The sequence below is a fragment of the Oryctolagus cuniculus genome, chromosome 2 (genome assembly GCF_964237555.1).
Source record: "Oryctolagus cuniculus chromosome 2, mOryCun1.1, whole genome shotgun sequence".
In the NCBI taxonomy this organism is placed as follows: Eukaryota; Metazoa; Chordata; class Mammalia; order Lagomorpha; family Leporidae; genus Oryctolagus; species Oryctolagus cuniculus.
Window position 1 is genome coordinate 154,132,493 of NC_091433.1, and position 13,635 is coordinate 154,146,127.

At 46.0% G+C, this 13,635-nt stretch overlaps 1 protein-coding gene across 7 annotated transcripts in view; it reads left to right on the plus strand.

The window, feature by feature from the left end:
• The window catches only part of LHCGR (luteinizing hormone/choriogonadotropin receptor), a 55,226-nt gene that overhangs the window by 15,939 nt on the left and 25,652 nt on the right, over window positions 1-13,635 (plus strand). For 3 of the 7 annotated variants that reach the window (XM_008254429.4, XM_002709875.5, XM_051842931.2), the window contains exons 2-6: window positions 2,147-2,218; window positions 4,185-4,259; window positions 7,236-7,310; window positions 9,968-10,042; window positions 10,132-10,209. In XM_008254429.4, the coding sequence (XP_008252651.2) occupies window positions 2,147-2,218; window positions 4,185-4,259; window positions 7,236-7,310; window positions 9,968-10,042; window positions 10,132-10,209 (375 nt within the window). The remainder of the gene's footprint in view (window positions 1-2,146; window positions 2,219-4,184; window positions 4,260-7,235; window positions 7,311-9,967; window positions 10,043-10,131; window positions 10,210-13,635) is intronic. The other 4 variants (XM_008254426.4, XM_008254427.4, XM_008254428.3 and 1 more) reach the window with 4 other exon arrangements.

Below are 13,635 nucleotides of genomic sequence, written 5' to 3' on the forward strand. Positions count from 1 at the left end.
TAAAGATTCTGGAATCAGAATTTGGCTGTCAGTTTTATTGATGTTGCATAGGGTACCGTAGAATACAGCTTTCTCTTTGGAAATTTATTGGTTTGGCAGTGCAGAGAGCAATAAAACTGTGTTTTTAATCAGGAAGCCAAGCGGACATGATTCCAGAAGAAATATAGGAAGCAAATGCGCCAGTGCAGGAACATTTCTCCCCCTTCAGCATCCCTGCTCTTCTCAGAACCCCAGGTAAATAAGTTTGGGGGCTGACCGATGTGCTTGTGGGACGTCTTCAGGAACAGAATCCGAGGCCCAGGTCGGGATTCCTCCCTCTGTGTCCAGTCATCTCTGAGGAACTGCTGAGCCGAAACATTTTTCAGAAGCAAAGTTTCTAAAGATGCTTGGCGTCATATCCGAGGGAGGAACTACTGGTAAACTGCCTTGCTGCAGGTACAGAGGGTCTGGAGCCTTGCTTCCTGTCAACAGAAGGAGGCTGGAGCACCTGTGCCTCCCCTTTTCTTCTGAGAGAGCCAGGTCAGCAACCACTCAGTCCAGCACTGCACCGTGGAAAGGGCACTGGAGTCAGTGGCCTTGGTTGTTACCTTGTTTAGGTTACTTAATCTCCTTTCGACCCAGTTTCTTCTGCTCTCAAATAGCCACCTCACACCATTTTGAGTGGACAAAATAAGATTAAAGGTGGGTGTGCATAATTCACACAGAAGCCAGTCCCTTCTGAGACTTTGAGAATCTCACTGATTGAAATCTGATTATCAGGGGCTAGTGTGGTGGTGCAGCAGGTCAAGCCACCACTTGTGATGCCGGCTTCCCACACCGCAGTGCCAATTCAAGCCCTGGCTGCTCCACTTCTGATAAAACTTCCTGCTCATGAGCCTCAGAAGGCAGCAAAAGACAGGCCAAGTACTTAGGACTCTGCAACCCACGTGGGAGACAAAGATGGAGTTTCTGGCCCTAGCTTCGTCCTGACCAAAACCTAGCTGCTCGAGCCATTTGGGTTGTAAACCAGCAGAGGGAAGATTCTCTTTCTGTCTCTCTGTTGCTCTTTCAAGTACATAAACACCTAAATAAGTCTTTTTGAAAAAGGAAATCTGCCATCAAGAAGAGGAATTCTTTCTTTCCTCATAGCTAAGGCAGTTCCTGCCACATTGACACATGAGAAACAAGCCAGCCTCCGTCATTTCAGTTTTCATATTTTTAATCTTCTCTCATGACCTGGTCCATTCCCTTCCTCTCTGCCAGTCCTGGAACCAAAATCCTGAAGCACTGTAGATGCTCAATAAACAACTAAACGTTCATCTTGGCCTTGAAAATGATTTCTCTTGAGTTCTCTGTGCCCTACTTCCTTTAGCATTCATACATCATCCTGCACTTTTGCTATTGCTGGGCACCACTTCTTTCTCAGTTCTTATGTCCTACATATCTTTTGCCTCAATTTCAAGAATAATCTATGTTCCCATGGATGTGACTGCCTGAATGAAATGCTCTCAAATGATGTTCTAAGTGACATGGGATGCCCATGTGCTTAACCAGAGAATCAAAGTGACCTGACTGTGATAATACCGAAGTGAGCTGCCTGAGGAAGACGGTACAGCTCGAGAGAGGCACATCTTCTTAGTGAATATTCCCTTTTCACACCTGCATGGTTTCTGACTCTATCTTCACCATTCACTTCTCCACTTTACCCAAGAGAGCTTTTTGTCCATCCTCCCAACCAAGCCTAAAGGTCCACTCTAAAACCATTTACTACTTCCTTTGAGCCAAGCACAGTTCTCTACAAGAGTTATCTTGATTAATCAACACCCCAGGAACTAGGAATTATTACCCCAATTTGATAGATGAAGAGACTGGCACCAGGGGCTTAAATAAATTCTCAGGGTCACAAACTCATAGTGTGACAGTGAGGATTAGATCCTGGGAGTATCTTATCTAAACGTTCACCATCTTAACCACAAAATCAGACACTTCAATCATGACCAAGAATGAGCCATGGCACATCTCTTTACCACTATGTTAGAATTCTCCACCTAAATTCAGGTGTTGGGAATTCTGTACTCACCCCCACACACACACACACTTTATTCATGAACTGAAAAGGAACCCATCTTAAATCTTAAACTCCTGGATTTCCTCTTTTCTTTTCTAGATCACTCACCTATCTCCCTGTCAAAGTAATTCCATCTCAAGCTTTCAGAGGACTTAATGAGGTCATAAAAATGTAAGTAAGATACTGCATATCAAAAGACATTCATAATTAAAATAATGATTTTTTTCCTGAGATAAAACACAGTTGAAAGGGGATAATTTCTCTAAGAGAGAAATTGGATCTAGGAAACTCTAATGTTTTTATCTTTATAATACAAATAATATCTAGGGACCTTTGAAGAAAAGGTATGATTTTTAAGAGTCATTAAAATCCAGATAATTAACCTTGCTTCAAAGAACTGAATGCATTTTGATAAGTGATTATATACTTTTTAAGTAGAAAAGACGATAGATTCCTATCGTCAAAATTCTCCCTCTGCCAGAGCAGCTATTCCCTAGCGCCACATTTTTAGATAACTTCCACACAGAAGAAAATGTGTTGAAAGTTTATTATGCACCAGAAGATAATCTTTGTATCTCAAATATAGTAAAGTATATGGCAAAAACACAGCACTTGTGGCTGTACTGATGGAAGGCATTCATCAAAAGCAGAAAGCAGCCCGCTGATGCAGTGTGATCTCACACTTGTGACCTCAGTCATTCATCCCTGGGCTGAAAACCTCACACATGGAGAGAGAATGTCCTCATGAGCTAGATCTTCCAGCATCCTCTTAGCCTGAGTCAGAGGACCCCAAAGGTCACTGAGTTCCCACAGAGCATCTCAAAGCTCAACAAGCCACTGGACTGACGCAGATTTGCATCCCTTTAAAGGTGATACACCACCAATCTTAGCTCTTTGGGGGAATCTCTACTGCCCTTTAGGGCATTAACAAGCAATGAGAATATTAAAAATAATTCCTCCAGGATGAGTGCCTATTATATGAAATTCACTACAGGTTACAGAAACGTTAGTTCATTCAAGCCTAACCCACCCATACTCTCCTGCTCTCAAGTTTAAATGTTGAGTTTTGATAACGTTTAGTGCACTAAGGCCGCCTACTGAGAAAAGCAGCCACAGTTAAATAAGCAAACCATTAGGTAGGAATAAGATGAATCAGCCCAGAAGCAATCCATTACTGTGTTGTTCAGAAAAGACATTAACTGCCTTAGGCTCTGCCTTTCTGTGAGCTAAAGCTCTCGTGAAGTCTGAAGCCTTCAGTGAATGTTAACCTTAGAAACACACAATTGTACAATTTGTGAATTCGACACTTTCTTCTCAGCTGGCAGCAAATAGTGGCTTAGGCTGGGATTTCAGAGGAACACTGACATTACCTACAGGCTTAGAGATGGTATATGATGAAGCTGGCTCCATTACTTCTGTGTCCTTTTGAAAAATCCATTCATTCATTAACCCATTCATTCATTTACTGAGGCATTCCATCCTAAGCATGTGCCAGGCAATGTGAAACCACCAGGGATTCAGAAGTGAATAGAACACAATCCTTGTCCTCAATTTGCTCAGAGTGAGAGAAACAGCCAAGAAATACATAATTACAGTCCATGATGGACGCCATGTGCAGAGTTAACTGCCTTGCAATAGAACAAGATCAGGGGAAACAAAACGTTAGGAGTTATGACAAAACTAGCATAACCAAAGTCCACATCTCACTGGAGTGATGGAATTGGGGCCCCAGAGAGTCCAGTCCTAATCATGAACCTTCGTATAAATACTATTGGCTGCTCCTCTCGGAGCCTCAACTTTCAGGGCTATAAAACAAGGGAGTCTGCCCAGACTTTCTCCAAGGGCCTACCCACTGCTAATTATCTATGACTCTGTGTCATAGATGACCAAGAGAAAAGCCTGTCACATACACAGGGGTGACTCAAACTTGCATTTCAACTGCATCTGGGTGTAGATGCCCATCAGGCCTCCCACAGGGAGCTTTAAGATGTGAGCACAACTTCCATGTCCCTGTTCTTTTTCAGAGGGACACAATGGAGCTCCCAGTTCAGGGTCCTGTGCAGTTCATTATCATGCAGACACGGTCATTTCTTTCATGTTTCTTTCTTTTTTTTTTTTTTTCTTTCCTCTCCCCTAGTGAAATCTCTCAGAGTGATTCCCTGGAAAGGATAGAAGCTAATGCCTTTGACAACCTCCTCAATTTGTCTGAAATGTAAGCATCAGCTAACAGATAGTTTATTGCTGTACACTATTACCCTCGCTGGCTGGAGCCCACTCAGTATTTGTATTCAAGCATCTACTGCTAGGAATCCAAGAGGAAAAGACTACAGCAATTACTAGGTCTGGGCAGGCACTAATTTCTCTCACTGCAGTGGCCTGAAGGTTGCCATGGTGACAACTGCTTCTCCCTGGGAGCTGTATAAACTCTGAAACATCACAACACAAAGTTGGAAATTAAAATTGACATTGTAAAGTCCTGCCAGATAGCTCTTGCCTTATGGAAGGGATGGTATGGAGTTCCTGGGGTAGTGGGAGAATTCAGAAAGCTTGGAAATCATGAAATGGTTCACTGGGGGCTATTTGGCAAATTCTATCATTCAATGCTTCTTGAATACCTACCAGGTAAAAGCCCTGTGTGTGGCATGTATACGTTGGGTTTGTCAGCTTCATTGTTGCTTTAATGATGTTCTGGAATTAACTCTTCAAAAATTCTTCCCAACTGATCATTTTTACCCCAGTTCACAAAAAGGATGGGATATGACTGGCTCAATTCAGTTTTCAGATCATGAACTTGTGGCCCGAAGAAATTAGCTGACTTCTCTGATGTCATGCATCAAGTTAGTGTCAGAACTGGAATCAGAAATTAAGTCTCTTACCTCTGACTGTGTAGTTCAAGTTTGAGCTTCTAGAAAGACACCCTAACTTCATTTGCTTAGGAGTTTTGAAAGTAAGAGAAGGGGAAGGATGTTAGCATCACATGTTCTTTGAGCTCTTGTGCTTGGCATTTCCTCTAGGTTTCATCATTTAATCCCCACAGCTACCCTGTAGCATAGGGAAATTATCCCCTGTCTCTGATCAAGGAAAGGATTTGAGGCTTAGAAAGGTGGGGTAACTTGACCAGTGTGACACTTCAGACAATGGAAGGGCTAGGATTTCACTACAGGTCTGCCTTTCTTCAAAGCCCATGCATTTTTTGTTATCTCACAAAGCCTTCTTATATGTGGTCCAATGAGTAATTATCAAAAGAGAACAATTAATACATAAGTACATGAGTAGTTGCTAGAAATCCAGTCCAAAGCCAGGTGCTGCTGGAATAGAGAAAACCTAAAATACTAATGTCCACCAGGAGATCACAGTGTGGCCAGGGAGGTGAGACTATCTCAGCAAACAATGACCAGGAAAGCCACAATAATGGGTATTTAAATGTAGAAGGTATAGTCTGGATTTGGTCATGAAGCAGAATTGCATGGGGGCACACTACAATCACAGGGGACAGGCCTATCCCAGACCTGAAAACAAACAGTTTAAATAGACTTCCTAGTTAATGCTGAGCCTCAGTGTTTACTGAGACCCACCAGGACAGCTAATGATGAAGAAGGCTACCAGTGATGCAAAGAAACCTTCCTCAACAGAAAGATAAATGAGGTAGCCTATGGGGAAGCCTGTGAATTCTCAAAGGCCCTGAGACTAGGAGGTGAGCCCCAAGTCTACTCCCTTTGCTGTGACTCACAGCTGTGATCTCAGCACCTAGAATAGTGCTTGCCACCTACAGGTATTGAATGAATGCTAATGGGATGAATGAACATACAAATGAGTCATCATCTAAGGTCAGACCCCAGAAGATCTTTAAGTGCTAAAAGTCTTGTGTTACACCAACATCATGCCCTGCCTGGTTCCTGAGTGCCTGACTCAGTAGCTATAAAAATAATTGCAACAAAATACCATTCACATCTCAAGAGTCAGAGGCCATCTCCTTCATTTAAATGAAAATAGGCACCCATGCTAGGTAACTGTGGTAAGGCGGAAGAAGCCTTAGACTTGGAGTCAGTAAAACTAGATCACACTCAAGAGCTGTTACTTCTTAACCATGTGACAGGACACAAAGCACTCAGCTTCTGGACTCTAACAACTACGGTGAGAGACATTCACAGGGCTGGAGCCATATGGCGACCTTGACACACACACTTACTCCTTAAAAATCAACCTGTAAGGAAACGGAGGCACAAGGAGCTTGAAGTGATATCAATTGGTAGGATCAGGCTGCAAAACCAAGCTGGCTCCAAAGTATACATGTTCCTAACCATTACACTGTGTTTTCCAGATTATAAGGGTAATTCTCATTTCCAGATTAGTAGGGTAATTCTCATTTATTCCAGTGGTTTTTGCCTGGGTTAAGAAAACCAAAGCCTTGTACTGGATCCAGAGTAGACAGAACTCAGCAACTGTGGCCACTTCCTGAAGGCTCACAGCCACTCCAGAGACCGAGGAAGGGCAGCCATGGCCCTGCGGTGTTGTGAGCGTGCTTTTATATTCTGCACAGCCCATCCTGTATTATCCCTACCTATTCTGTTGTTCAAAACCTACCAACCTGTGAGGCAGGGAGAGAGGTGACATGAGGGTTCCAACTTTACAGAAGGGAAAACTAGCTTAGGGGAAGTTAGGAGGCTGGGCAGCATGGATATAACATTCTACAACTCCAAGTCCCTGGCCTGTGCTCTGGGCTGCTCCACCAACAGGTGCCTGTTCGAATAATCAGGCAGTGTGGGTGCCAGCCCAATAAGAAGAGGATTAGTGTGCCTACAAGGGGCGGGGGGTACTACTTCACTCACCTCTCCTGAGAGCAGAGCCCCCTGTATCCCCAGTGTGCAGACTCTCCAGTGGGATCTGCTTGACCAGGAGCCCTGGATGTTGGTGATGCCTGGAGGGGATGGGAAGAGCTGCGCAGAGACAGCCTCCCAGCTGTGACTGCTTAGCCCTGTCTCTTCAGGAGCTGAGAGCAGAGCCCCCTGGAAATAGCCAGCTGGCTCTCACCACGCCACTTCCATCCCGAGTCCCAGGAGTTCGTCTCAAGCGTATGAAGTTGCTAGGTTTTGTGGACCCCGTTTTCAGCCAACAACTGCTAGTCTCATGCACTCCAAACAACACACATCTACTAAACTGCTGCCTGCTCTTCCCTCTCTTTTGACAGACTGATCCAGAACACCAAAAACCTGGTATACATCGAGGCTGGAGCATTTACAAATCTCCCCCGGTTAAAATACCTGTGAGAAATTTTCCTTTTTCAAGTAATCTGGGAGGGAAAGATGGGCATCTCATGAAAATTAAAGCAGTTCAAAGGTTGGAAAGACTCTTTAAACCATACTTGCCCACTTAGCACTGTTGGCACGTTCCTCTTCAGGCTTGTGATTTACGTTTAATCAGCACTTCCCGTCAACCATCACGCAGGGTGCTTCTGCATACATGGAAGTGCCTCTCTACTTTTATCTCCAACACCCGAGCAGAACACCACCCCGAGGTACTGATTTTGTTTTGTTATTTTCAAGATCAATTTCTTTATATGAAAGATAGAGTGAGAGAGAGTGCAAGCAAGTGAGCGAGCACTCTGCCATCTATTGGTTTACTCCCCAAATGGCCACAACAGCCTGGGCTTAGCCAAGCCAAACCCAGGAGCCCAGAGCTCCATCTGGGCCTCCCCCACAGCTGGCAGGGGCCCAAGTACTTGGGCCAGCTCCTGCTGCTTTCCTAAGTGCATTAGCAGAGAGCTGCATTGGAAGTGGAGTAGCCAGGACTTGAACCGGCACTTCGATATGGTATGCCAGCATTGCAGGCAGTGGCTTAGCCCACTCTGCCACAATTACTGCCTCTTGGCAGTGATCTTTAAAGCTGACAAAGGTTTGGGAGGATCACAACACTTTAGTGAGGGTGACTCAGAATCTCTAAGGTGGGCAGAGAGCAGGTGGAAGTGGGAGAGGCAGTTCTGATTCAACCCCCAGCACTGGTTGAGAATGACAGACCACCTTCATCTCATTTGTTCCTTCATTAATTCAGTGAAAACATTTTAAACCCTGCCTTGAGGTAGGCACTGTGCCAGGTAAATTAAACTATTATTTTCTATTTCCTATTAAATCTTCCTAAACCCACAGGTTAGCCATATTAAATTAACCACTGTAGCCCAACAGGGCCACTGCCTTGCCAGCAATTTCACAATTCCTGACATTTGGTACAATCTACAAATTTCTCACCATGGCTCTTCCTTCTCACAAGTCATCCCGATTCACATCACAAAACTTAATTGCCCCTAACGTCGATGTCCTCTCTCTTCTTTGCGGCAAACTGAATTTCATAAACTCCCCAGAGCATGTAAAGTCCACACCCAACTCTTCCTGAAAAACAAAAACCAGGGGGAGAGGGAAGAGCTATCTCTCTGGTGAGCCACCGCAGAAGTCTCGTTCCAGGGCATCCCCCAGGAGCTGCCAGGCAGGGTGGGTGGGGAACAGCATGGACCCTTAGGCAACTCTGAAACCGGACAATTCCATGCTCACGTGTTTTGCTTCTCTGAACCTGCAGAGGGGTCTACATAAGCACCCGGCAGCACCAACCACTTTGGAACAAAAAAATAAGAAAATCACTGAACTAAATATGACCCTGGCAGCCCTTATATCTATCACTGTCTTCATTAAGCAGCATTTTCACGCAATAATCTGATATTCCCACAGTGCAAGTCCAGAGTGCGGTCAAAACCCACACTGTTATCCCCAGCCACGGTCAGGACACAGGGTCACCAGGGTGCCAGGCAGTTCATATCAAGTTGGGCCAAGACTGGACAATTTAAAACTCAGTGGGGGAAATCCAGAGGCCTGGATTTCATCCTGGACACATCGAAAGGAGTCCCGTTTTTGTGATAAAATATTCTTCAGTTTCACCTATGACCTAAGGCCCTCTACTCTTTGGAGTTTAAAAAAAAATGGTGGGAGGCCGGCGCCGCGGCTCACTAGGCTAATCCTCCGCCTTGCGGCGCCGGCACACCGGGTTCTAGTCCCGGTCGGGCGCTGGATTCTGTCCCGGTTGCCCCTCTTCCAAGCCAGCTCTCTGCTGTGGCCAGGGAGTGCAGTGGAGGATGGCCCAGGTGCTTGGGCCCTGCACCCCATGGGAGACCAGGAAAAGCACCTGGCTCCTGGCTCCTGCCATCGGATCAGCGCGGTGCGCCGGCCGCAGCGCGCCGGCTGCGGCGGCCATTGGAGGGTGAACCAACGGCAAAAGGAAGACCTTTCTCTCTGTCTCTCTCTCTCTCACTGTCCACTCTGCCTGTCAAAAAAAAAAAAAAAAATGGTGGGAGGAATAAAAGAGGAGCCTTGAGCAGCTCCAAATACCAAAAGAACATTGAACGATTTCAATAAGGCACAAGGAAGAACTTTCCAAAGCTCACTTAGCAAGGCAGCTAAATAAATAAAGGTTTTTTAATAATCAGGAATAGGGATTTCTCACATGAGATTTATCTTCCCAAAGTGTTCAAGTTAAAACCTGCTCCAAAGTACAGAAATGCTTTCTAGAACTACTAAGAACACAGAAGAATCTACCAACAGGAAATGGAATGCAACACATTAGGAAAATGCGATTGATTTAATAGGAAAAGACAGGCTGGAAACACACATGAAGATGACCTTAAAGCTTGGCCTCAGTGCCTACTTCTCTAAATATAAGTCATCAAAGCATCTTCTCCCATAGCATTAGGGGCTTTAAAATTCTGACAATCTTCGTCAGGTAAACATGTTACTGATAAAGCCAAACTCAATGTATATTTAGTGAAATATGAAACTAGCATTTGAAAAGCGCCTTTCTCCTCCTTTTTTGTCTTTGTGCCTTCATGACAATCACTCTTTCCCACTCTCTGCCCCATCACCACCCTGCCCCAAATCACAGGAGCATCTGTAACACAGGCATTCGCGAGCTTCCAGATGTTACGAAGATCTTCTCGTCGGAATTTAATTTCATTCTGTGAGTACCAGGCTGATTGCTTATGCATAGCAGTTTCAAATTTGCAGCTGAAATTTGGAAAGTAAATATTTCTCATTTCTTTCCTCAAGGGAAATTTGTGATAACTTACACATAACCACCATTCCAGGAAATGCTTTTCAAGGGATGAATAACGAATCCGTAACACTGTGAGTAAACTCCCAGATTCCTGTTCTGCCCCGCAGCCTCCTGCTATTCTCACTTCCAGCTGAACGTGAGCTCTTGCTCCTGTTGCCCCACATCCCTCACTCATCTTGACCTAGAGCTGTGTGGGATTGAAATTGGCTCATGTGTTCACTTGACAACCCACCAGCCAATCCTGTTTGCAATTAATAAAATGGGCTCCAAGACTTTCAGTATTAAACTTCCACCTAAGGAAATTGCTCCCTGCCTCCCGGAATACCCTGAGGCTGGGAAGACAGCCTAGAGAGCAGTGGCTGCCCCGGTTAAAGGAGAACATGGAAATTTCAAGATTTCAACTGGTAAGAGTTTATAAGGAGATCCTCAAAGTAAGTCAAGTAGTTATCCATGGACCTTGAACTGCCTCTGTCTCTATCTCTCCTCTCTCCATTTTTTGCCTCCCCCTGGATCCCTCTCACTTTGTTCTGAAGCAACACCATCTATCCTTCTATCCCTAAATACTTCAAAATAATGTCTCTTTATTTGCTAGTCTCTTCATCAGGTTCTCAGGCTCACAGGCCCTGTCCCTTTCAGGGTGTTTGGTGTGGTCTTGCTATTCAAAGCTCGGTCCAGGCATCTTCTGAAAGCTCAGGCCCACCCCAGACTCCCTGACTCCAAATATGGATTTCCAAAGGATCCCCAGTGACTCACAGGTACATTACAACTTGAGAGACACTGGACTAAGGTAGCTCAATCCATCCCTTCAAGGTGCACCTGCCTGATGTCCTTCCCTCTGGAACCCATCATCTATCTTCCAGGGGGTACCCTCCACTGTCCCACCATTCAGAAGCTGCCTCCTGGGTGCTATGTCTCATTTATTTCTATCTAAAGCCCAGTGGCCTGTACTCAGTTCTGCTCCTCCCATGCACATCCGCTCACACCTGTGGTCACAGCCCAAGGCAGAACTGCACAAGGTAATAAGTGAGCTCACCCTTTCAGAAAAAAAAGAGAGATGATGGATTGGAATGAGATGTAAGTGAAGAGATAGATTTTTTTTATTTGAAAGGCAAATTCATAGAGAAAGAGAGGGAGAGACACAGAAAGAGATCTCCCATCCCCTGGATTGTTCTCCAAATGGACGCAAGAGCCAAGGCTGGGCCAGGCCAAAGCTAGGAGCCTAGAACTCCATCTGTTCTCCCACGTGACTGGGAAGGGCCCAAGCACTTGGGCCATCCTCCACTGCCCTCCTAGGCACATTAAAGGAAGCTGGATTCAAAATGAAGCAGCTAGGGCTTAATTGGGCACCCATATGGGATGCCAACATCACAGCAGCAGCCTAACCCATGGTACCACAAGCCCGCCCATAAATGAAGACAGATACAAGTAAATCAAGAGAAGCAGAAGTAAGTTGATGTAAAGGCTGGGGTGGAGGGCAGAGGACCAAAAAGTAATTAGAAGAGACCAGCCAAAGACCACAAGTATTCAAGATTCCCTTCAATTGTGATCCAAATGTAAAAAATAACTAGGAACCAACAGGTGCTCCTCCCAGGTAAGTCACTGAAGGGAGCAGAGGTGAAGTAGGGCAGAGACATGGAGGAGGTTCAGGAAGAAAAGAAATACGGGAATAATCCTTAGGGAACTCTGAGCTCCCAAGACGGGGCCACCCTCCAAATCCAAGGCATCACCAGACTCCTCTCACGGTCACATTCCACCACGCACGCAGAGCCGGTAGTTTACTGGTGATGATTTCAAGAAGGGTGCGTGCCAGCTGGGTGTCACTGCCTCACCTCTGAAATCAATGAGGACTGCAGATCCCTGGTTTCCAGCCTGGGGAGCACTATGCTCTGGCCCCCTCCTCCCTGATGGCCCTCCATCTGGAAGGGCAGTGCCCAGTCATTTGTCTGGAGCTTGTTCTCCGCTGGATGGGCCCTTCTCTCAGCCAAGAATGGTGTGGAGCATGCTGCCGGAAGAGGGGTACTGCACTTGGAGAGGAAAGCTTCACTTTCTCAGCAAAGAAGTCCCACTCTCTAATCAGCAAATAATGAAAGGCAGCCTCCTGTTTTGATTCTGAGTAGTAGTGGGGATTATGCTTTCCACAGAACATGGCCTGCCCTCCCCCTACCTAAAGCTTTAGCAACTGTGAGCTCATTTAGTGAAAACAAAACACTCCACCCGATGCTCAAGTAGCTCAGTGGGGCTGGCGCTAAACTATGCATTATAGTCTTATGTCCCTTGATAGTCACTTGGGCTTTTCACTAAATCTACTCAAGAGACCACCTTGAAATGCCCTCCCCGAGTGAGCCGGATTTAGCTGCACCACCTTTAAATCAGTCTAAGTGGCTGGCTGTGCCTGTCTCAGAGAGGGGACAACCTTCATCGACAGGTGAACTCCACCAAGAGAAGGAAAGGGGACGGCGAGTGGCTTCCCAAGGCCCAGCAGAGAAAGGGTGTCCAGCAAAGCACAGCGAGATCCTGGGCTGCACCTGTGGCAGCCACAGGCGAGACTGATGGGCACTGAAGTGAGAAGCCCAGAAGCCTGGGTTTTAGTTCTTGCTCTCTGCCTTAGCCCAGCCACACAGCCTTAGTCAAGTCAGGCCACCTATACACATCTCTGTCTATTCAGTGGGATCATTTTTAAGAATATTTATTGTATATTTGAAAAGAAGAGAGAGGGAGAGGGAGAGGAAGAGGCTCACCCCCCAAATGTCTGCAACAACCAGATCTGGGCCAAGCCAAAGACAGGAGCTCCATCCTGGGCTCCCGAGTGGGAGGCAGAGGCTCAATCATTTGGGTCATATTCTGCTGCTTTCACAGGCATATTAGCAGGAAGATGGATTGGAAGAAGTGTAACCAGGACTCAAACCAACAATCCAATATGGGGTGCCAAGCATCAGCTTAACCCACTGCACCTCTATGCCAGCCCCTTGGTGGGATTATTTTTTTTTTCCACAGGCAGAGCGGACAGTGAGAGAGAGAGACAGAGAGAAAGGTCTTCCTTTGCCATTGGTTCACCCTCCAATGGCCGCCGCGGCCAGCGCGCTGCGGCCAGCGCACTGCGCTGATCCGATGGCAGGAGCAAGGTGCTTCTCCTGGTCTCCCATGGGGTGCAGGGCCCAAGCACTTGGGCCATCCTCCACTGCACTCCCTGGCCACAGCAGAGAGCTGGCCTGGAAGAGGGGCAACTGGGACAGAGTCCAGCACCCTGACCGGGACTAGAACCCGGTGTGCCGGCGCCGCAAGGCGGAGGATTAGCCTAGTGAGCCGCGGCGCCGGCCCTTGGTGGGATTATTAATAACGTCTTGTGCAAATCCAATCACAAGTTTTCAACTACACAATTAATACAATTAACCACAGTTAAAAGCTAACATTCAGGTTTTAGACCATACTGAAAACACTGAATCTAATCACCTCCTTTAAAATATTTTTTCACTTTAAAGCTTTTAACTTGCAAATGG